Here is a 25,867-nt window from a genome sequence, read left to right as displayed (position 1 = left end):
TTCCCGCTATTCCATTTATTTTACGAATTACAGTTCCTTGACTTAGTTCTCTATGATGAAGTCACAAAAGTGAGCAAACTAGGTGAAGTCCCAGCTCATGTGGATGTTACGTTATGACAGAGAGGGTTGAGCACAAGGAAATAGCGCATGTGGGATATGATGGTCTCAGGAATAAATAACATGGAGGAAAGGGACAGACTGCTGTGGCACCAGCAATAAACATGGATCTGCCATATGGCCCAGTAATTCAACTCCGAGGCATCTGTCACAAAATTCAAAAATTAATTTGAAATAAAACTTGCACTCCTGCATTTATTGCAGCACTACATATTATAGCCGAAACTTCCGAACATATGAATAGAGCAAGAAGATGTAGTATATACACCGTGGAAAACTATTTAGCCATGAAGAAGATAAACATATGCCATTTGTGGCAACACGGATGGAAACTGAAACCATAATGCTAAGTGAAAATGTGTTTTGAGAATGTTAAATATCAGATGATGTGACCATTATGTAGAGTATAAAGTAAATAAAAACAGATTAAGACAAACTGAAAAACTAACCTTGATGGATGACTACAGAACTGAGACACAAAGGGGGAAGGTCAGTGGGGAGGGAGGGGAAAGAAAAATAGGGATGGAAGCACAATGTTCTGGGGTGGCGGAATATGGGTGAGTGAGTGTGAGTGCACTATGGTTCAATACCTGGTGGGAGTTCCCCAATATTAACTCCGTTACAAATAAATAAATGAATGAATAAATAAGGATACAACAGCGAAGTTTCTTTGTTCATAGGTATCCAGTGTCTTACAATGCAGAAAAAAAAGCCACTGTCTTTACAACAATTCTGGAGAGCTGATTCTTTGAAAAGTAAAACACTTCCTATTTCCCTTGTCCTTAGTGATTTGATTTACAATTCTCAGCTCTGTCTCAGTGCACAGGACGAAGTGTCCTAATCACGGATCAGAAAGTGTGTGTGTGGCTGAAATAAGGGAAATAATCCTTATTACAGGTAAAGAGAAGCACAGATTGGACAGCTGTCCCAATGAAGCTGTCTTATGTAACCAAACATTCACAATTTAGACAGACTGTGAGGGAAAGAAATTGATGGAGTGATTAAATTATGGATCATTTATGCATGTAATACATAATACACACACTTAGGCCAGCACATGTAACACAATCTACACACTAGAAGATCAGCAAATGTACAATATCATGTGCAGGAACTTCACATGGCAGCAGGATGTCTGGGCCTCCTGCCATCTGTCATCTCACCCCCAATCTGGAGCGCCCCCTCCTTCACACTCCTACTTCTACAATCTCTGACTGCCAGGGACACTCCTGTATTACATCTTTTTCTGGCTATTTACCAAATCCAAATGTTCCACTCATGCTTATATTGTTCTCACGTGATATGTCCTTCATGTGAAAAAAATTCATTGACTTCACATTTTTTGGTTCAAAGTCTCATAATCAAAAGTGATTATACAATTTCTTCTAAATTCTACCTCTTCATCCAACTGCATTATTTCACTTAACAATAATAATCACCACATGAAAATTTATTTACGAGACGACATACATACTTAGGAAAACACTTGCTTAGGGCTAGGATTTTTTTTTAATTTATTTATTTTTTATGTCTAGAAGAACTGGGGTGTGGGCCAGAGGTGCAGGGGGTGAGAAGACTCACCAGAGACAGAGTTGGGAGCACGACAAAGCAATCTACTGAAATATACTGCTGGAGGGAGCAGTTGGCAAACCAGGAGAGGACTGCTGTGCCATGTGGGTCACCTCCCTGGCCAGGGATACAACTCAGCATATCATGGTATTAGTGTTAGACTTAACCCCTCGGGCATTGGGCAAGCCCTAAGGCTAGGAGTTTTCCATGTCAGACTCACTGATTGTTTCCCATGACTCCAATGAGATTTGGATAATAAATTGGTCAAACCTATTTAAAATAAAATCTCAGGAAGGGCCTCCCTGGTGGTACAGGCGGTTGAACACCACACTGTGAAGCTGTCCGCAGCTTCTACAGTGCGGGTTCGATCCCGGCCAGCCGGCGAGGGTCTCACGTGGCACAGCAGACCTCTCCTGTCTCGCCCGCTGCTGCTCTCAGCAGTGTCTTCGGTCTCTCTGCCTGTTCTGTTCCCCGCTCTGTCTCTGGTGAATCCTCTCACCCTCTCCCACATCTGGCCTGTAATCTGGATCTTGTATAAATAAATGAATAAATCTTTTAAAAAAATCTCAGGAAATATTGAACAAAAATTTTGACTTGGAAAAAGGTTTGCATTATATGTAGAATGGCTAATTATTTTTAGCATAAAGAAAGGGTGAGTCCAAAAATCAACTCAAAATGGATTAAAGAACTAGACATAACACCTGAAACCATAAAATACATAGAAGGAAATACAGGCGAAACACTACGGGATTTGCACATCAAAGACATCTTTACAGACACATCACCCAAAGCAGTGATAGTGAAGGCAAAGATAAACAGCTGGGACTACATCAAATTAAAGAGCTTCTGCACAGCAAAAGAGACAATAACAAAAACAAAGAGAAACCCCACAAACTGGGAGAACAGTTTTGCACACAACACTAATGATAAAGGACTGATCACAAAAATCTGCAAAGAGCTGATGAGACTCAACAACAAAGAAAATAATCCTGTCAAAAAATGGGCAGAAGAGCTAAAAAGAAACTTCTCTGAGGAGGAAATGCAAATGGCCAACAGGCATATGAAAAAATGCTCAACATCACTTGTCATCAGGGAAATGCAAATCAAAACTACCATGAGATACCATCTCACACCAGTGAGAATGGCACATATTAAAAAAACTAGCAACAACAAATGTTGGCGAGGATGTGGAGAAAAAGGAACTCTCCTGCTCTGCTGGTGGGAGTGCAAACTGGTCCAACCACTATGGAGAGCTGTGTGGAGATTTCTGGACCTACTAAACATAGAGCTTCCATAGGATCCAGCAATTCCACTCCTAGGTATTTACCCAAAGGACACAGAAACATCAACTCCAAAGAGCACCTGCACCCCTATGTTTATAGCAGCACTGTTTACAATAGCTAAGCTTTGGAAACAACCCAAATGCCCAAAAGTAGATGCCTGGATCAAGAAGATGTGGTCCATATATACCATGGAATATTACTCAGTATTCAAAAAAGATAAACACATGCAGTTTGCAGCAACATGGATGGCACTGGAAGGGATCATGCTCAGCGAAATAAGCCAAAAAGAAAAAGAAAAATACCAGATGGTCTCACTCATAGCAGGAATCTAGAAAACTTAACTAAGGGACCAGGAAATTGAATAACTATAAGAAAGTGAAAATCAAAATCAACAAAAACCATGAACCAGAGACACTCTGTGGGGGATAGGTGGCGGGAGGGGAGGCATTGGGGTCAAAACAAGGGGGTTGCATTGTATGGAGAATATAAAAATAAAATTTATTATAAAAAAAAAATTAAAAAAAAAAGAAAGGGTGAGTCATTAAGAGACTTGGAAATTTCAGGAAAGAGGTACTGGCTCTATAAAATAAAATTTATTAACTGAATGTATTTATTATAAAATCCCCCCATTTAAACTCATTTCCTGATAGCTCTGCTGTGGTTAAGATGACATCACTTCTGTCTCCATCCCCCAGGCTCACCAGCGACCTGGCACCAGGAAACCAAACCCACGCCACAGCGTTCACCCTCCTGGGGCTCTCAGAAGAGGCCTCGCTGCAGCCCCTCCTCTTCTGGGCATTCTTGGCCATGAACTTGGTCACGGTCACTGGGAATCTCCTCATCATCCTGGCCATCGTCACGGACCCCCACCTGCACACCCCCATGTACTTCTTCCTCTCCAACCTGTCCTTTGCCGACGTCGGCTTCACCTCCACCACCGTCCCCAAGATGCTGCTGAACATCCAGTCACAGAACAAAGTCATCACCTATGCGGGCTGTCTCAGCCAGATGTTTTTCTTCTTACTCTTTGGAGGACTGGACACCTTCCTCCTGACAGCCATGGCCTATGACCGGTTTGTGGCCATCTGCCATCCCCTGCATTACATGGTCATCACGAACCTCTAGTTCTGTGGCCTCCTGCTTCTTGCATCCTGGGTGTTAAGTCTTCTGCATTCTCTGTTACACAGCTTAATGGTTTTGCGACTGTCCTTTTGCTCACAGCTGCAAATGCCTCACTTCTGTGAACTGAACCAGGTGATCCAGCTTGCCTGTTCTGACACCTTCCTCAATGAGCTGGTTGGTGATAGTATTTATCAGCAGGGGTTGTGGGGATCATTCCTCTTAGTGGCATCCTTTACTCTTACTCTAAGATGGTGTCCTCAGTTTTGAAAATCTCTTCAGCAAGCGGCAGGTACAAAGCCTTCTCCACCTGCGGGTCTCACCTCTCCGTGGTCTCCCTGTTCTACGGGACGGGGTTCGGTGTGTACCTCAGCTCTGCTGCTTCCCAGGACTCCAGGGACAGTGCAATCGCCTTGTTGATGTACACGGTGGTCACCCCCATGCTGAACCCCTTCATCTACAGTCTCAGAAACAGGGACATAAAGCAGGCCCTGGTGAGGCTCTTTAGCTGAAGAGCAGCCCAACATGATGGTGTTTCTGCCCTCAGATTGTCTGGTCAAGAGCAGCAGGCCTCACAGTCCATGGACTAAGTCATGATCCTGTGATCAGTTAGTGAGAGATAATTTGTGCTTTGTCTTATGTACACAGTTTGATATCAGATTTTTATACATTATAAATATGTTTTCTGATTTCCTTAATTATTTTTAACTGTTGTGTATGCTGGGTTCAGTATTAAGAAAAGTATAGTGTCCGTGAGTTTTCCTTTAGTGAAATGTTTAATACAGGAAATTGGTAGTTACAAAATAATAAAAATAGAGGAAAAATATATATCACTATATTGGGTAAAAACAAGCAACTTACAAATCATCTGCAGAAAAATCTTGTCATATCACAGTACCCATGTGTGTCCAGGGCTAATATTCACTGTCCCTACTTCTGTCCTTTCCTTACTTCCATTGGTGATTTGTTGTTGACCCACAATATTCCTGTTCATGTCATTTTGCACGAGGCTTTGTTTCTTCATGTTTTCTTGTAGAAGAACTCATTTCAGCATTATGGTGAGGCAGGGAGACCTGATGGTAATTAACTCCATTGGGTTCTCTGCCTGGGGAAGCTTTTATTCACATTCACATTTGAATAATTTTGCTGGGTAGAGTATTTTTTGTTGGAAGTCTTTGTATTTAGGATTATGAGCACTTCCTTCCTTTCCTTTCCTGGAGTGTGATTAGGGAAAAATCTGAGGAAAGCCTAATTTGGAAGCCTTTGCAAATTCTCTTTCCTTCAGGCCTCTATAAATGCTTTTCATTTTTCATTTTCCTTATAATTTACCAGTGGGGTGTCAAGGTGTAGGTCATTTTCACTTTAAAATTTGGGTGTTGGTGGAGCGGGCACACACAGCCAGGCAGACCGGGAGCGCAGGAGAGTGCGTCTCTACTCGCCATCTTAGAATACAGACCTTTCTTCAATAAAGACTGCTTGAAACCAGCAGAAGGCTCCCCACAGAGCCAGAGGTGAGCTGGGAAGTTCCCCCATGCCAGGCCTCTTCTGGCCAGCAATCCGAGGCCAGAGGAGGAGCGGGCATGCAAGGCCGGGGCAGACTGCACATGCAGGAAAGTGCGTCTCCGACTCGCCATTTAGAAGAGGGATCTTACTTCAATAAAGACTACTTGAAACAGGGAGAAGTTCCCTGCATAGTCAGAGGTGAGCTGAAGGCGCCCACAAGCATGGCACCACCTGTCAGGAAGTCGGAGCCCAGAGGGGGATCCAGCAACTTGGAACCCAGAGTGCAATCCAGCTGCCCCCCCACCAGGGAAGTCTGTGGAACTTCAAGACACACCTTTGGAGTTAAACATAGAAGGAGGAGATATTCTGTGACAATGACCATTAACATATTCAAAGTACCACTGCCTCACTAGACTTCTGGCATAACAGTATTTGACTCGTTTTCATCACCAGTTTCCAAAACCCCAGAAAAAGCACACCAAAAAGATGCTGGCCAGTACCAATGATGCAGGGTCCCAAAGCATAGGGCAAATTAAAAAACAGGCAGCAGGGAGAAGAAAAACTACATGCAACCTAGCGACTCCTCAGGAAAAAGACACACCACAGAAAGAAAGCCACCCACCAGCTTGCAATGACAGTGACTTGGAAGAACTTCTGAGCCTTCCAGAAAGAGAATTTAAAATTGCTGTGATGAAAAAAATGATGGAAGTCATTAAGGGAAACAACGTTCAGAAGAACGAAATTGAGTCCCTAAGGAGGGAAATGAAGGAAATGCATGAGATCAAAGGATTAACAGAAGAGGCAAAGAATGCTGGGGAAAGCAGTGATAACAGAATAGAGGAAATGGAAGAACGAATATGCACTCTCGAAGACACAGAAGTAAAAGGAACCTAAACAGAAAAGGAAAGAGAACTATGAATGAAAAAGTCTGAAGAAAGACTTTGGGAACTATCTGACTCCATGAGGAAAGGAAATACAAGAGTTATAGAAATCCCAGAAAGAGAGGAGAGAAACCTAGGAACAGAGAAAATATTCAAGGAAATAATTGAAGAGAACTTCCCAAACGTGAAGAAGGAGCTGAAGACAGACATACAAGAAGCAAGAAGAACACCAAACTTCCATGATGAAAGGAAAAATACAGCAAGACACATAATAGTAAAGCTCCCAAGAATCCAAGACAAGGAAAAAATAATGAAGCTGACAAGAGGGAAGAAACAGGTAACATTCAAAGGAAAACCAATCAGGCTGACATCAGACTTCTCCAAAGAAACACTACGGGCAAGGAGAGAGTGGAGGGACATAGTCAACAGACTCCAAGAAAACAGATGCCAACCAAGAATACTCTATCCTGCAAAGTTTTCCTTCCTCTATGAAGAAAGAATAAGGACCTTCCCAGATAAACAGAAACTCTGGAATTTCATTACGACTAAACCCCCACTCCAAAAAATACTGCAAGGAGTCCTAAAGCCAGAACCAACAGAGGGATGAATAAGAACGGAAGAAGCCAATAAAAAAAGTTATTAAAAGAATAAATAAATAAAATCAGAGGAAAGAGAAACACAATGGCAAATACAGATGCTGACATATCAATATTAACTCTAAATGTAAATGGACTAAACTCTTCAATAAAAAGACTCAGAGTTGCAGGCTGGATTAAGAAACAAAACCCAATCTTTTGCTGTCTCCAGGAAACATATTTAGCTACAAAAGATAAAAAACAAACTCAAAGTTAAAGGATGGAAAACAATCCTACAAGCAAACGGACCAAAAAAAGAAAGCAGGACCAGCTATACTTATATCAGATAAAACAGATTTCAAACTCAAAAGGGTAAAAAGAGACCCAGACACCCACTACATTATGATCAAGGGGGCAATACTTCAAGAAGAAATAACACTCATTAACATATACTCACCAAACGAAGGAGCACCAAAATATATCAGACAACTATTGTCATCTCTGAAAACAGACATCAGAGAAAACACATATGTAGTAGGAGACTTCAACACACCACTATCAACAATGGATAGATCAACAAGACAAAAAATAAGTAAGGACACTAAAGCTCTAAATAAGGATCTAGAGTGCTTGGGCTTAGCAGACATCTATAGAACACTAAACCCAAAAAAATCTGAGTACACATTTTTCTCAAGTGCACATGGCTCATTCTCCAGGATTGATCACATACTGGGACACAAGACAAACATCAACAGATACACCAAGATTGAAATCATACCAACCATCTTCTCTGACCATGAAGGTATAAAACTAGAAATAAACCATAAAAAGAAGGCAAGGAACTCTCCTATCTCATGGAGATTGAAACCCACACTACTGGAAGACCACTGAACTAATGAGGAGATCAAAGAAGAAACTAAAAAGTACTTTGAGTTGAATGACAAGGAGGACACCAATTTCCTAAATGTATGGGATGCAGCAAAAGCAGTAATAAGAGGAAAATATATGGCAATAGAGGTTCACATCAAGAAACAAGAAAGAACTCAAAGAAACAACCTAATCTCAAAGCTCAAAGAACAAGAACAACAACAACAACAACAAAAATGCAAAACCAGTAGAAGAAAAGAAATAATAAAAATCAAAAGAGAAATAAATAAAATCGAAACTAAAAAAACAATCCAAAAGATCAAGGAAACCAAAAGCTGGTTCTTCGAAAAAATAAATAAAATAGACAAACCCCTAGCCAGCCTCACAAAGGAAAAAAGGGAGAGAGCACAAATAAACAGGATCATAAATGAAAAAGGAGAAATCACGATGGACACAGCAGAAAACAAAAGAATAATCAGAAACTACTATGAACAGTTATATGGAAACAATCAACAATCTAGAGGAGATGGACAAATTCCTACAACTCTACAATCACCCAAAGCTAGATAAAGAAGAAATAGAACACCTAAACAGACCAATTACAAGCAGCGAAATTGAAATGGTAATCAAAAACCTTCCCAAAAACAAAAGCCCAGGACCTGATGGATTTACAAATGAATTCTACCAAAGATTCAGAGACGAATTAGTGCCTATCCTTCACAAACTCTTCCAAAAAATTGAGAAGGAAGGGACAATACCAAACACGTTCTATGAAGCCAACATTACACTAATACCAAAACCGAACAAGGACAACACAAAAGAAGAAAACTACAGGCCATTCTCTCTAATGAACACTGATGCAAAAATCCTCAATAAAATTTTAGCTATCAGAATCCAACAGTGTATCCATAAGATAATTCACCACGACCAAGTAGGATTCATTCCAGGGACACAAGGATGGTTCAACATCTGAAAATCAATCAACGTTATCCAACACATCGACAAAAAGAAATATAAAAACCACATGATAATATCAATAGATGCTGAGAAAGCTTTTGGCAAAGTGCAACACACATTCATGGTAAAAGCCCTTGAAATTCTTGGGATACAAGGAACATACCTCAACATCATAAAGGCCGTATACGACAAGCCAACAGCCAGTATCATTCTCAATGGCAAAAAGCTGAAAGCATTTCCGTTAAGATCTGGAACAAGACAAGGATGTCCACTCTCACCACTGCTTTTCAATATAATACTGGATGTCCTAGCCAGAGCAATAAGACAAGAGAAAGACATCCAAGGAATCCAAATAGGAAAAGAAGAAGTTAAACTATCACTGTTTGCAGATGATATGATAATACACATAGAGAATCCCAAAACTCCACAGAAAAACTAATCCAACTAATAAATCAGTTTAGTAAAGTGGCAGGATACAAAATCAACACGCGAAAATCAGTAGCTTTCCTATATACAAACAATAAATCTGAAGAAGAAGAAATCAAAAAGAACCCATCCCTTTTATAATTATTATTGAAACAAAAAATATCAATTAGGAATAAACCTAACAAAAGAGGTAAAGGAACTATACAAGGAAAACTATAAAAAACTGCTAAAAGAAAAAAGAAGAAGACATAAAGAAATGGAAAGATATCGCCTGCTCATGGATTGGAAGAATTAACATTATTAAAATGCCATCCTACCAAAAGCAATTTACAGATTCAATGCTATTCCAATCAAAATTTGAATGACATTCTTCAAAGAAATAGAACAATTGTTGATGAAATTCATATGGAATCACCAAAAATCCTGAATAGCCAAAGCTCACCTGAAAAAAAAGAAGTGAATGGAGGCATCACACTCCCAGACTACAAACTATACTACAAAGCCATAATCATCAAAACTGCATGGTATTGGAACAAGACTAGACACACAGACCAATGGAATCGAATAGAAAATCCATAAATAAACCCACAGATTTATGGTCAACTAATCTTTGACAAAGGAGCAAAGACTATGCATTGGAGTAAAGAAAGTTTGTTCAATAAATGGTGCTGGGAAAACCGGGTTGCTACATGCAAAAGAATGAAGCTTGACCACTACCTCACATCATGCACAAAAAACAACTCAAATTGGATTAAAGAACTAGACATAAGACCTGAAACCATAAAATACATAGAAGGAAATATAGGTGAAACACTACGGGATATGCACATCAAAGACATCTTTACAGACACATCACCCAAAGCAGTGATAGTGAAGGCAAAGATAAACAGCTGGGACTACATCAAATTAAAGGGCTTCTGCACAGCACAAGAGACAATAACCAAAACAAGGAGAAACCCCACTGAGTGGGAGAAAATTTTTGCACCCAACACTAATGATAAAGGACTGATCACAAAAATCTACGAAAAGCTGATGAGTCTCAACAACAACAAAGAAAATAATCCAGTCAAAAAATGGGCAGAAGAGCTAAAAAGAAACTTCTCTGAAGAGGAAATGCAAATGGCCAACAGGCTTATGAAAAAATGTTCAACCGTCACTTGTCATCAGGGAAATGCAAATCAAAACTACCATGAGATACCATCTCACACCAGTGAGAATGGCACATATTAAAAAAACTAGCAACAACAAATGTTGGCGAGGTTGTGGTACACCTTAAGAAATAAAACCTATATCACTAAAATTCATATGGAACCACAAAGACCCTGGATAGCAAAGCAACTCTTTGAAAAAAGAAAAAAATGTCACTATTACAATACCAGAGTTCAAACTATACTATAAAGCTGTAATAATTAAAACAATACTGGATAATTAAAATGGTATGGGGAGGATAACAGACAGAGAGAACAATGGGATAGAATCAAGTCCCCAGAAATAAACCAGACTTACAGGAACAGTTAATCTACAAACTAGGAGCCAAGAACATACACCAGAGCAGGAAAGTCTCTTCAGTAAATGGCACTGGGAAAACTGGACACACACCAAAAGAATGAAACTAGATGACTTCATCTCAGAACTACAAAAATCAATTGAAAATGAATAAAAGACTTTGATGTAAGACCCAAAACAATAACACACTGAGTCCAGCTCAGGTGAACACGGTTGAGAGAGGAATCCAATAGAATCGAGGAAATTATAAAGAAATGACAGACACAACATAGAGTTTAAGAGAAGTGGGATCCTGTGGACACCAGGCTTCTCATCCATGCTCAAGCGTCCCAAGTGCTTGGTGCAACTTGTTTTGATTGATGCAAGCAGCCCCTCCCTCAGGTGAGTTACTAGACAATGAAGTATTCTCTGCGCATTTGGCCTTGCCCGGGCACACATTCACTGCCAAGTTTCTGCGTTATCAAATCATTTGGTTTCTTTTTCTAATCTAGTTTGTCCCCCAGACATAGCTTTGCAGACACAAGAAACAATCCCAATTGGTACAGCCACAACCTTGATGTCTTCCTTGTCTCAGCACTACAGGCCTTGGGTCTCCAACATCACACATAGAAGAAAACTTGAGAAATCACTCTACAAAATAAATTTCAGATGCATTAGTGGAATCATCCCCAGCAACAGGGAAACAAAGGAGAACATAAATAATTGGGACTATATCAACCAAAATGCTTCTGTACAGGTCAAGAAAACAGCATTACAACACTAAGACAGCCTACTAAAGGGAGGATATATTTGCACAGTAAAATTCTGACAATTAAAGAACACAAACTACCTGGGGTGTTGAGACATCTGGTGGACAGAGAGAGGCTGTCAGGCCAAGCCCAGTGTGCCATTAGATTCTCTGATGTAACATCGAGTTATTTCCTAGAACCTGCCTAACTGGCATAGAGACCTGGTACCGGGTGAAAACATCCCCATTGTGTTGTTTGGGAACAAATGGACATTAAGGACAGGAAAGTCAAGGAAAGTCGATTATCTCCAAAAGAATACTTTTCAGTACTGACACGAGTCCATCACAGGTCACCACAAGTCCTTCCTCTGGCTGCTTGAAGAACAACGGGCGACCCTCACTTGGAGTTCGTTGTGGCGCCTGCTCCTGGCTCACCAGGGCTGTCACAGACCCTGCTTTGGAAGTGACATATGGGCACAATTTAGAGGTTGCTCAGACAACCGTGGCTGGGGATGAGAAGGGTCACCGGTGAGGACGGGGACTCCCAGTGCCAGGAGTTGAGATCTGTGGGCAGCTGCTCTGTGCTGGATGCGGCACGGCATGTTAGCACTTCCCTGTGCTGCTAAGCGTGACACGTGCCTAATATTTGGGGGGCCAAGGAGGTGCATGGGCTTCAGAGTGAGTGGGACAGTTACAAAATTCTTCACTCTTCGGACCTGCATATTTACCTGTTTAGGAACATAGCCATTCCCTTTGGAGTTTGAAACAGAAGGCTGTGTAGGGTAGGGTAAAAAGTATCAGGCTTTTCTGCCCTCCCACCTTTGGGACTGGTGATGGATCTTCAGTCATGAATGCATGCCTGAGGGTGGGCACCACACCCTGGAGGGGGCTCTGGGCATATGTAGATGGACTTCACCTGGGCTGAGACTGGGCTTATAAGAGTAGCATCACGGGGACACCAGGAGAACAGAGCAAATGGAACAGCAGAGAGCGGAAGAGCAGAGGGACCAGAACAAGCGAGAAGCAGAGGCCACAAAAGAACGCCAGGGAGCCCAGAAAGAGTGAAGGCTTGCTGGGGGCTGGGAGGCCTGCCAGCCTCCCGTCCCCCCAGCAACCCTGCCTGCCATGTACCTAGTAAGTCCCAATGAAAGCCTGTAAAAGCCACTGGGGGCTCCAGGACTCCTTTCCCCATCTGCTCGAATTGCAGAGATCCTGCACTGTACCCTTCCTGCCTCTACAGCCGCTACAGTCACATCACAATGGAATCAAAAACAGAAATTCCTATCTACTTTTGCGAAAGTGCACTGAAAACAAAGAGTGTGGTTGCTAAGGTTTTACACAGAGGAACTGGAACTCTGCTTTATGAGAGAGGAGTAGCTCTATTGGACATACTGGGTAGACCTGTGCCCCCACCATATTTGTGCTTTGATGATCCAGGATGTCAAACTAGACAGGTTCCTCAGGCACAGACTTTTTGAAAATTGAACACAGAGTTAGAATAGGGTGCTGGGTGGTTACAGCTCCAAAAGGTGTGTAAGTTCATTAAAATGGTATAACAAAAACTGGATCCACTTGACATCAAATCTAGTCTCTTGGGATCAGAGAATCATTAAGAAACTTTCCTTTTATCCAGTCCAGTGTCCACAGGGAAATCATGAGCTCAGAGCTTGGAGCAGGAGAGTGAGGTGTGGCTAATGAGACCGCCTGGAGGGCAGTAAATATCCTGTCTCCCTCGGTCCCTCAGACTGTCCAACCCGGGACCAGAGAGGACATGATTCCTGTCTGTGGAGCCCGACCTCTGCCCAGGGACCAGCCCTTGGCGCCCTCCTGAGATCCTGTCTGGGACACAGCCCAGATCCATCCTCAAGCGTCCAGGAGGGACTCAGACACTACATGGAGAAGCCCCCCTCACAGCCCCCACCCAGGTGAGTCTGAGAGCCCAGAAGGTAATTCGAAAGATCCAGAGAAAATGCAAACCGAGGGCCTCCCCTGGTGGCACAGCAGTTGAGTGCTGGGCTGCGGATCTTCCCACAGCCTCTGCAGTGCTGGTTCAATCCCTGGCCGCCAGCGAGGGTCCCACATGGTACGAAGACCTCCCCTGTTCTGCCCGCTGCTCCCCTCAGCAGTGTATTTCGGTCCTTCTGCCTGTTCTGCTCCCTGCTCTGGCTCTGGTGAATTCTCTCACCCTCCCACACTTCTGACTACACCCAGTGCTTGTATAAATAAATAAAATAAATCTTTAAAAAAAAATGCAAAGTGAGAAGTTCTGCCTCAGGTCATAGAGATCAAAACAGGCCCAGGGACAAGAGGTTCCCTTGTTCTCTTGCTTGACTGACTCGTCAATTTAAAATTAATTTACTTAATTTGTGACTCAAAACTGTCCACTGCTCTCAGCAATACAGAGATGGTGCTGACAGTGAAGAGACAGGAAGGAAAATCTGTTAGGATGAGAATGAAGGGGGAGTGGGAGGCATAAATGGTTCCTGCAAAGTTAGGACACAGCCAAGAAGTTCCAGAGTTGAGGCAGCAGGAAATCAAGTATTGAATGGAAAGGGGATGAAGGAAGTGCATGGGGTGTGTGAGCAGGTGAGCTGTTCTAGAAACATCCAGAGTAAGGGGGCAGATTACCTTCCAGAGCAGCTGAGGAGAGGAACAGTGTGTCGTCCCCCCCACAAATCAGGTGCTCACGTAAGTGATACATCTCAGGTAATGTCAGTTGGGGGAGACTAAAGAGTTTTACTTGGCAACCTCTCTATTCCTGGCAAATCTGCATGGTTTTGCTTGTCAGAATTTTACCTTTTTAAATTAAAAATTGTGCTCATTCTTACAGTTTCATTACTTACTAGGGCTGAGAGTTTATTCTAGTTTGGGATCAATGATTCAAACAGAATTGGAGTTTTTCAAGAGAAATGTTTTGCACTTACTTATCCCACACAAGGATAGAGAGCTGGCAAAATGCTCAAGTTTTCAATTTTGTGTGGGCCTCAGTCAATCCTATTGCGTCCCACTATGCATTTTAAACATAGGTTGTTCTCTTGTATTCTGAGTAGTGACAACCTATAATACACAGTGTGTTCATATGTCACATCTGTTTTTCCTCATTACTTCCTCTCTTTTGTGATGTGATCTGTTGTATTTTCACTGAGATTTAATTGACATGAAACTGTGTAAGTTGGAGAAAAACATGTTGATTTGATATATTTATATAATGCAATAGGATTACCACTGGAGCTCTAGCTAACAACTCCGTTAATACACACAACTGATATTTATTTTTGTCACAAAATGATTAACACACGATGTCTTGACAACTTTGAAGGTTATAATAAATTACTGTTGAATATCGTCACAATGCAGTAGAACCAGAACCTTATTCATTCAGCAGTTTCAAGTGTGTATCCTAAAACACCTTCTTCAAAACTCTTATCCCTGGTGCCTGTAACCAATTTAAGTCTGTTTTAGGACCACGTTCATAAGTGATATCCAGTATTTCTAGTTCTCTGACTTCTATCATGGAGCACAACGTTTTTAGGTGCTTGTGTTGTCGCAAAAGGCAGGGTGACCTTCTTTCCTTGATTAATATTATTTGATATTTTATTATATAGAATATATTATAACGACACAATGTATTATAACAACACACATCATATGTTTTACATAATCCATGATACTTATTATAGACAATTAGAGGAATCATATACAGAGAGTGAGAGCGCATACATATTTTATATCTATATACGTACACATAACTTATTCATCCACTGATGGTCACATAGGTTACTTCTAAATTTTGGCTCAATAAACAAAGGGTGGACAGACTAGCTGCAGTCCCTGCTCATGTGGATGTTACGTTATGCTAGAGAGGGTTGAGCACAAGGAATAGCGCATGTGGGATATGATGGTCTCAGGAATAACACGGAGGAAAGGGACAGACTGTTGGGGCACAAGCAGGATTTTATGGAATATTGTCTGGGGAGGCCACTGCTTGTCGGACAAGGAGCAAAACAAGGACCAATTCATCTGTGTTAAAAGAATAATCAAATCCTAAAGCCCAAAAAAACAAAAGAATCAATCCACAAAAAAGAAAAACCAGAGGAGGGACAATCTCATTCACTACTGTATCATATGACAGTGTGTGGTCACATAAGTGGAAACAGACACAAAAACAATTGGATCAGGAGTCCAATTGGAGAGACAGCGGGTCCGTCAGCCTGGGGGCCCTGTGTCCAAGGAACTGTTCTCCACCCAGCCTGGCTCTTCAGTTGGGGCCTCACTCACATGGTCTCTCCCTCATTAGCAAGAACTGACCTTTCAAATACTTCTCTCCTGTATGCAATGATGCCAGATCCTTCTTACTATGGCCTAAAGTCAGACCTGCCTTTACTCTGTGATGCAGCCCACCTACCCGCACACACACAGAAATGCATGCACACTTACATGTGGACACACACTTGATAGAAGGGAACTGTATATCCTTGTCCCGGTGTGTTCAGACAATGCCCATTTTCCTACGTGCTACACTAATTCTATTCTATTTCACTCATGTACCAAGGTCTGATGTGAGTCTCAGGATATGAAAATTCCTCTTGCATGTTCTCCACAAGTATTTTAGCATTTTCCTGTCTTTCTTCTCAACTTGTCATCATTTTTTGTGAGACCATATTCTTTATATAGCTCATGAAATATGTATTCAACTACCTATTGCCAACTAAACTGAGTCAGGGTGGTGTGTCAGAATATGGTGAATACATTAATTTCTCACTTAATATCATAGACAGATTCTTGGAAACTGCAACTTGAACTGAAATGATATATAGCAAAAGCAACTGTATTACAAATTAGTCAATATATGCAAGAATTTTAAATTTCCTATGGCAGATCTCTGGTCACAGAAACATCACAAACTTCTAAATAAAGACCTTGATGATTCCAATATTAAACAGTATTTGTACTCATTAATCTATTCATTTATCTCCCAATCAGCTTATTCTAGTCAGAGTTGAGGGTAAGTGGAGCCTGCCAAGAAGCAGACAGTGCAAAGGAGCTGACCCTGACAGGATGCTGTTCAGATGCAGAGCAGTGGGTCACACTCGCTGCAGGTGGGAGTGCAGCCTGGCCCAGCCCTCAGAGAGAGCAGTGAGGACGTGTCTCAAACAGAAAACATGGATCTGCCATTTGACCCAATTCAACTCCTAGGCATCTGTCCAAAAAATTCAAAAAACTAATTTGAAGAAAACTTGAACTCCCATGTTGACTGTGCACTATTTATTATAGAGGATACACCCTGACATATGACTAGATCAAGAAGTTTTCATATATACACAATGAAACATTACTCAGCAATTGAAAAAGAAAATGTATGTCATTTGTGGCAACATGGCTAGGACTTGAAATCATAATGTTAGTTGAAATAAGTTAGGAGAAAATAAATATCAGATAGATGGTGTGACTAATATGTGGAATATAAAGTAACTAAATTAACAGATTAAGACAAGCTGAAAAACTAACCATTGACGGCTGACTACAGAATGGAACCACCAAGGAGGGAGGCCGAGGGAGGGGAAAAGAGCAAAGAGGGAAGGAAGCACAATGGTCTGCGGTGGTGGAATATGGGAGAGTTGGTGGCAGTGCTCTATGGTAGCAACACTGGGAGGGGGAACCCCAAAATTTCCTCAGTTATACATGAATACATGAAGAAATGAATAAGGCCACAATAACCATGATTCTTTGCTTTTAGGTAGCCAGTGTCAGATAATGCAGAAGAAAACAGCAACTTTCTTTACAACAATTCTGGAGAGCTCATTCTTGGAAAGTAAAACACTTCCTACCTCCTTTGTCCTTAGTGATTTGATTTCCAATTCTCAGCTCTACCTCAATGCACTAATCTTGGATAAGAAAGTGTGTGTGTGGCTAAAGTAAGAGAAATAACCACTTATTATAGGTAAAGAGAAGCACAGATTCGACATCAATCCCAAGTTAAAGCTGCCTTCTGTAATCGAATATTCAGAATTCAAATGAAACGAAAGCTGAGGGAAACAAATTATACTTTACAGAGGGATTAAATTATGGAAAACTGATACATGTAATACATACAACTTACACTTAGGCACAGCACATGTAACACAATCCACACAAGGAACATCAGCAAATGCACAATGTCATGTGTAGGACTTCCACAGCAGCATGATGCCGGGGCCTCTCCTCTCACCCCCTACGTGGAGCGCCCCAAATCCAAATGTTTTTCTCATGGATAAATTGTTGCCACAACATATGTCCTTTGTATAAAACAAATCCCGTTGACTTGAGATGTTTTTTGTTCCGAGTCTCCTAATTGGAAGTGATTCCCCAAGTTTCCTATAGATCTACCTCTTCATTCAACTGCATTATTTTACATAACAACAATAATCACCATATGAAATATTAATTAGTGAGACTACACACACACTTAGGAAAAAACTTGTTTGGGACTAGGATTTTGCTTTTCTATTTTTTTAAAGACTTACTTACTATTTATGTATAGAACTGGGGCAATGGCCAGAGGTGCAGGGGATTAGAGGACTCACCAGAGACAGAGTGGGGAGCAAGACAGGCAGATCTACTGAAATGCACTGTGAAGGTGAGCGCTGGCAAAACAGGAGGGGTCTGCTGCACCATGTGGGTCAGCTCCCGGCTGGAGTTGAACTCAGGCTACTGAGGTGGTAGCCCTAATACTAAACCCCGAGGCCACCAAGGAGGCCCAAGGGCAAGGAATTTTCAAAGTCACTCTCGCTGCTTTTCTCCATGATTCCAGCAATAAGTGGATAATATAACTGGTCGTCCATATTTAAAGAAAATCTCAGGGCATTTTCAAGAAATGTTGACATAGGGAAACCTTTGCACTAAATGTAGGAATAGCTAATTCTCAGCATCAAGAGCTGGCGGGTCATTAGCCACCTTGAAAATTTCAGGGAACAGGCACTAGCTCCAAAACATGAAATTTATTAGCTGAATGTATTTAAAATAAAATCATACCATTTAACCTCATTTCTTGTTTGCTTTTCTTTTGTCAAATTTACAGTACTTCTGTCTCCATCACCAGGCTCACCAGCGACCTGGCGCCAGGAAACCAAACCCACGCCACAGCGTTCACCCTCCTGGGGCTCTCAGAAGAGGCCTCGCTGCAGCCCCTCCTCTTCGGGGCATTCTTGGCCATGTACTTGGTCACGGTCACTGGGAATCTCCTCATCATCCTGGCCATCGTCACGGACCCCCACCTGCACACCCCCATGTACTTCTTCCTCGCCAACCTGTCCTTTGCCGACATCGGCTTCACCTCCACCACCGTCCCCAAGATGCTGCTGAACATCCAGACACAGAACAAAGCCATAACCTACGCGGGCTGTCTCAGCCAGATGTTTTTCTACATGCTCTTTGGAGGAGTGGACAACTTCCTCTTGACAGCCATGGCCTATGACAGGTTTGTGGCCATCTGCCATCCCCTGCACTACACGGTCATCATGAACCCCCAGTTCTGTGGCCTCCTGCTTCTTGCATCCTGGGTATTAAGTCTTCTGGATTCTCTGTTACACAGCTTAATGGTTTTGCGACTGTCCTTTTGCTCACAGCTGCAAATGCCTCACTTCTTCTGTGAACTGGACCTGGTGATCCAGCTTGCCTGTTCTGACACCTTCCTCAATGAGCTGCTGATATATTTAGCAGCGGGGGTTGTGGGGATCATTCCTCTCAGTGGCATCCTTTTCTCCTACTCTAAGATTGTGTCCTCTGTTTTGAAAATCTCCTCAGCGAGCGGCAGGTACAAAGCCTTCTCCACCTGCGGGTCTCACCTCTCCGTGGTCTCCCTGTTCTACGGGACGGGGTTTGGCGTGTACCTGAGCTCCACCGCTACCCACGACTCCAGGGACAGTGCAATCGCCTCGGTGATGTACACGGTGGTCACCCCCATGCTGAACCCCTTCATCTACAGTCTCAGAAACAAGGACATAAAGCAGGCCCTGGGGAGACTCTTCAGCTGCAGAGCAACCCCAACGTGACGGGGGCCGCTTCCTCAGATTGTCTGGTCGGGGGCAGCAGGGCTCACAGTCCACGGACTAAGTCATGATCCTGTCCTCAGTCAGTCAGAGGTAATGTGTTTGTCTTATTTACACAGTTTGACGTAAGTTTATTATATGTTATAAGTACGTTTTCTATATTTCCTTCATTGTTCTTAACTGGTCATTCTCCTGGGCTCAGTATTAAAAACATCAAAATCTGTGTGAATTTTTCTTTAGTAAAATATTTAAGACAGGTAACTAGGTACTTACAAATAAAGGAACAAAATGGAGGGAAAATATGCAGAACTCTATCGGGTGAAAACAAACATCTCATAATTACTAGCAGAAAAATCTTGTCCCGTCAGGCATCCATGCATGCCGAGAGGTAATGAGCAGCTGCCCCTCACTTCGATCCTTTCCTGCCTTCCTTTTGGTGATTTGTTTTTGACCCATAAGATTCCTGTTTTTGTCATTTTGCGCTTTGTGTCATTTCTTTTTTTTATATAATTCTTAACATCATTTTTCATTTTTGCTCAATGTAGGCATTTTTCATATTGGTTATATACCCGTAAAATTGCACCCCCCCCCCGTTATTTTGACCCTAATCCTTCCTCTCCCCGCCCCACTATTTGCTTTCCTGTAGAAGAACTCTGGTCAGCTTTTATTGTCAGGCCGGCAGATCTGCCAGTGATTCACGCCATGGGCTTCTCTGTCTGGGGAAGCTTTTATTCATGTTCATAATTGAATAATTTCGCAGCACAGAGTGTTCTTGGTGGGAAGTTCTGGGTTTAGGATTATTTAGCACTTCATTCCTCTCCTTTCCTGGAGAGTGACGGGGGCAAAATTGCGAGTCAAATATACACACTGGCGCAAGGAGCTTCTACAGTTAATGGCATTGGGCAAACTGGACATTCATGCAAAATAATGAAACTAGGGCCTCCCCTGGTGGCGCAGCGGTTAAGCGCTGGGCTGCAAGGCTGCCCGTAGCCTCTGCATCGCTGGTTCGTTCCCCGGCTGCCTTTGAGGGTCCCACAAAAAAAAAAAAAGGATGAAACTAGATGACTCCATGTCCAAACACACAAAAATCAATTCAAAATGAATTTAAAAAAATGAATAAAAGTCCTTGTTGAAAGACCTAAAGCATAACACATATAGAAGAAAACTTGGGCAACACACTCTAGAATATAAATTTCAGGTGTGTTAGTGGATTCATCTCCAGCAGCAAGGGAAACAAAGGACAATGTAAATAATTGGGAATATATCAACCAAAATGCTTCGGTGTAGTATACGAAAACATCACTACAACACTAAGACAGCCTGCTACAGGGAGGACATATTTGCACAGCCTAATTCTGACAATTAAAGACACACAAGAAATGTGGGGTGTTGAGGCCCATCCTCTCCTGTTCCACACCCCCTGAGACGTGTCAAGTTCAACGTGAGGTGCCCAGGGGTTAGGAGACACCTGGTGGGTGGAGAGAGGCTGTTACTCCAAGCCCATGTGCCAACAGATTGTCTGATGTGACACTGAGTTTTTTCTAAGAATGTGTCTATCTTGCAATAGAGACCTGACATGGGGGGTATGAAAACATCCTACTGTTTTGTGTGGCAACAAAGTAGACACTAAAGACAAGAAAGTTAGGGAAAATCTATTGTCTTCCAAAAGAATTTTCAGTACTGAGATGAGTCTGTCACAGGTCACTACAAGCCCTTCCTCTGGCTGCTCCAAAAGCAATTGGAGACCCTCACTTGGAGTCGTTGTCATGCCTCCTCCTGCCTCACTGGTGCTGTCACAGACGCTAGTTAACCAGTGAGGTCTGGGCACGATATTGAGGTTGCTAAGACAACTGCTGTTCGGGACGAGGACAGTGACCTGTGAGGAAGGTGACGCCTGGTACCAGCAGTGGACTTTTATGGGCAGCGCTCCATGGGGCAGTGGTGTGGCATGTGTGTTAGCACTTCCCTGTGCTCTAAGCAGGACACGAGCCTAAACTTTGGGGGGCCAAGGCGGTGCACAGGATTCAGAGCGAGTTTGGCAATTATAAAAATCTTCACTCTAAGGACCTGAATGTTAAGCAGGTTAGGAACACAGTCATTTCCTTCAGGAGACTCAAACATAAGGCTGCTGCAGTCACAGCACAATAAATAGTAAAAAGAAATTCCTACTTGTTTTTGCAAAAGTGCCATGAACACAAGGAGTGTGGTTTCTAAAGTTTTATCTAGAGGAACTCGGTTCTCTGCTTTATGAGGGAGGAAAAACACTATTAGACACATTGGGGGGGTCTGAGCCCCCACCACATTTGTGCCTTGATGATCCAGGACATCAAGTCCACACAGGCTCCTCAGGCACAGAGTGAGACTAGGGTGCTGGGTAGCTACAGCTCTGGAAGATGTGGGAATTCATGAAAAAGGAGAAACAACAGCTGGATTCACTTGACATCTAATCTAGTCTATTGGGATCAGAGAATCATTAAGAAACTTTGCTTTTGTCCAGTCCAGTGTCCACAGGGAAATCAGAGCTTGTAGCAGGAGACTGAGGTGTGGCTAATGAGACCGCGTGGAGGGCGGTAAATACCCTGTCTCCCTCGGTCCCTCAGACTGTCCAACCCGGGCCCAGAGAGGACATGATTCCTGTCTGTGGAGCCCGACCTCTGCCCAGGGACCAGCCCTTGGCGCCCTCCTGAGATCCTGTCTGGGACACAGCCCAGATCCATCCTCAAGCGTCCAGGAGGGACTCAGACGCTCCATGGAGAAGCCCCTGTCACAGCCCCCACCCAGGTGAGTCTCAGAGCCCAGCAGGCACTTGGGACAGATCCTGGGAAAATGCAAACTGAGAAGTTCTGCCTCAGGTCACAGAGATCAAACCAGGCCCAGGGACAAGAGGCTCCCATGTTCTCTTGCTTGACTGACTCGTCAATTTATAATTAATTTACTTAATTAGTGACTCAAAACTGCCCACTGCTCTCAACAATACAGAGATGGTGCTGACAGTGAAGAGACAGGAAGGAAAATCTGTTAGGAAGAGACTGAAGGAGGAGTGGGGGCTTAATGTGGTTCCAGCAAAGTAGGACACAGCCAAGTAGGTTTGACGTTAAAACAGCAGGAAAATAAAGGATTAAATGTGATGGGGTCGGCACTGAAGTGAGGGGCTCATTTTTAGGATGGGGTGAATGAGGAGGTGATCTGTATTAGAAAGATCCAGGCTAATGGAGGCAGATGACCTCACAGAGCAGCTGAGGAGAGGAACAGTGTGTAGTGTTCCCTCATGGTAGGTGCTCACATAAGTAATACTTTTTCTTTAATGTCAGTTGGGGGAGACTAAAGAGTTTTACTTTGCAGCCACTCTATTCCTGGAAAATCTGTATAGTTTTCCTTGTTAGAATTTTGTTTTTCAATTATAAATTGCACTCATTCCTACAATTTATTTACTTAGGGCCTGCATTTTTGTTCTGGTTTGTGATTCAAATATTCAGACAGAATTGGAGTTTTGCAAAATAAGTGTCTTGCACTTAATTCTCCCACATATATACATAGGCTTTTGGGCAAAATGTTTAAAAGTTTTCCATTTTGTGTGGGCCTCTGTCGATCTATTGTGTCCCACTATGTATTAAAAGAAAAGCTGTTCCTTCCATTCGTATTAGTAATAATAAATTACACACACTGTGTTCATGTCACATCTGTTTTACCTCATTACTATGTCTCCTCACTTGTGATTTGTTGTATTTTCATTGCGATTTAATTGAATTGAAGCAGTGTGAAAGTTAGAGAAAAACATGTTGATTTCATATATTTATATATTGCAATATGATGACCACTGGAGCACTAGCTGACACCTCCATCAATACACACAATTAGCATTTGTTTTTGTCACAAAATTATTAAGAAATTATCTCCTGATAACTTTGAATGTTGTAAGAAAATACTGTGGACTCTGTCACAACGCAGTAGATTCCAGAACCTTATTCACCCACCAGTTTCAAGTTTGTGTCCTGAAACAGCCTCTTCCAAATTCCCCACTCTGGTCCATGGAAGCTATTTAAGTCTGTTCTAGGACCACACACAGAAGTGATGTCCAGTGTTTGTGGTTCTCTGACTTGTGTCACGTGGCACAACGTTCTTAGTTGCTCGGTTGTCAGAAAGGGCAGGGTGTCCTTCCTTCTCTTGACTGGATATTATTTGATATTTTACTATATAGAATGTGCATTATACCAACACAATATCCTCTGTGTTTATTACACATTATATGTTTTACATAATCCATGTATATTCATTTGGATAATTAAGAGCAGCACTATATATATATATATAGCACATGTATATTTTATATCTAATGTGTACACATTATTTTCTTTATTCATCCACTGATGGACTCATGTTTTTAAAATTTTTAATTAATTTTTAATTTTAATTTTTTTAAATTTTTAATTTTTATTTTTTAAATTAAAAAAATAAATATTAATTTTTATTTTTTCAATAAACAGGGAGTTTAATGTCCTGTTTTCATTGCCTTTGTACATGTATGAACACATCATGGGGGCGTCTATCTTTGATATTTTGAGGCGCCTCTGTTCTCTTACCCACTGTGCCTGAAGCGGTGTATGAGCCCATCAACAGCACCCCAGGGCTCTCTGCGCCCCACTCCCACTGCTGACCTTTGGTCATCTCCCTGGAGTTCTGTCAGCAGCTGTGAGGTGAGGCTCCTGGTTCCGATTTGCATTTCCCTGGTGAGGGATCCTGAGCACCCCCTCATGTGCTTGCTGCCCATCTAGGTGTCTCCTCTGGAAAACACATACTTAGGGGCTCTCTGGTATTTGCATAGGCAATGACTTCCTTGTGACATGAAAATCAGGAAGCCACATGTGGTGCTACATAAACTGAAAAGCTTCTGCATACAAGAGAGACAAAGGGATGATGGGCAGCCAATTTGTTCCTAAAAACAGCCCCCATCTTCCCATCTCCTGGATCACATTCTTCTGTATCAAAGGACAAATTATATTTCCCTCAAGCATATTGGAATCTATTTTTGTTTTTCTAGAGAGAAATGAGAGCTTTGGATCTGCATTTTTCAGTGCTTTGGAAAAAGTGTCTATTTTTTCATTTTCAACTCTGCCATTTTACGTTTTAGAGAACCAGTGGATGTGATTAAGTTCTTGTTACATCTTTTCTTCACAAAGTCTTAGATTTGTGCTCCGTTGTGCTTAATGCATTCGTGCTGATCCCACTATATTTACCCAGGCTCTGTTTTTCTTGCTATTCCATTCATTTTATGAATTACAATTCCTTGACATAGTTTCTATATGATGATCCCAAAATGAGCAAACTAGCTGGTGACCCTGCTCATGTGGATGTTACGTTATGCTAGAGAGGGTTGAGCACAAGGAATAGTGCATGTGGGATATGATGGTCTCGGGAATAAACAACACGGAGGAAAGCGACAGACTGTTGGGGCACAAGCAGGATTTTATGGAATATTGTCTGGGGAGGACACTGCATGTTGGACGAGGAGAAAAACAAGGACCAGTTTATCTGTGTCAAAGGGAGATCAAAATATAAACCCAAGGAAAGCAAAGAATCAATTCCACAAAAACGAAAAACCAGAGGAGGGACAATCTCAGACACTACTGCATAATGTCACAGTATGTGCTCACGTGAGGGGGGAACAGGTATAGAAACAACACTCAGATTAGGATCCCACTGTCAACCCCATCACAGGCGAGTGGAGTGACAGCGGGTCAGTCGGCCTGGGGGCCCTGGTGTCCAAGGAACTGTTCTCCACCCCGATGGGGCCTCACTCACATGGTCTCTCCCTCATTAGCAAGAACTGACTTTTAAATACTTCTCTCCCGTATGCAAGGGATGCCAGATTCTTCTTACTGATGCCTAAAGTAACCTGTCTTTTTCTCTGTGATGTAGCTTACCTATGACACACACATACACGTGTGCACACAACTGATGGAGGAGAACTGTAAATCAATGTCCACGGTGTGTTCAGACAATGCACTCAGACATTTTCCTGCGGGCTTTACATGTTCTATTCTACTTCATTCATGTAAACCCAGGTCTGACCCCCAAATGGATGTGAGTCTCAGGATATGAAAATTCCCCTTGTGTGTTCTCCACAAGCATTTTAGTATTTTCCTGTCTTTCATTCTCAGCTTGTCATTATTTTTGTGACACCGTATTGTTTATATAGCTCGTGCAATATGAATTTGTTTGGCTACTACTGCCAACTAAACTAAGTGAGGGTGGGGTGTCAGAGCACAATGAATACATTAATTTCTCACTTAATATCACACATAGATTCTTG

General features: G+C 42.2%; 1 protein-coding gene and 1 pseudogene across 1 annotated transcript; both read left to right on the top strand.

Annotated features, from left to right (window-relative positions):
• Positions 1–3,845: 3,845 nt before the first annotated feature.
• Positions 3,846–4,600, top strand: LOC119240295 (olfactory receptor 7A10-like; annotated as a pseudogene).
• A 14,120-nt stretch (positions 4,601–18,720) lies between these two features.
• On the top strand, positions 18,721–24,706 carry LOC119240293 (olfactory receptor 7C1-like). Its single transcript, XM_054692920.1, has 4 exons — positions 18,721–19,069; positions 19,355–19,518; positions 22,264–22,338; positions 24,686–24,706. The coding sequence occupies exons 1-4, from the start codon at positions 18,721–18,723 to the stop codon at positions 24,704–24,706; spliced, it is 609 nt and encodes a 202-aa protein (XP_054548895.1).
• Positions 24,707–25,867: the final 1,161 nt, after the last annotated feature.

The sequence above is a fragment of the Talpa occidentalis genome, unplaced genomic scaffold (genome assembly GCF_014898055.3).
Source record: "Talpa occidentalis isolate TD23 unplaced genomic scaffold, MPIMG_talOcc4v2.1 talOcc4.12, whole genome shotgun sequence".
Lineage (NCBI taxonomy): Eukaryota > Metazoa > Chordata > Mammalia > Eulipotyphla > Talpidae > Talpa > Talpa occidentalis.
Note: the sequence above shows the minus strand (reverse complement) of the source record. Positions and strands in the feature narration are given on the sequence as shown.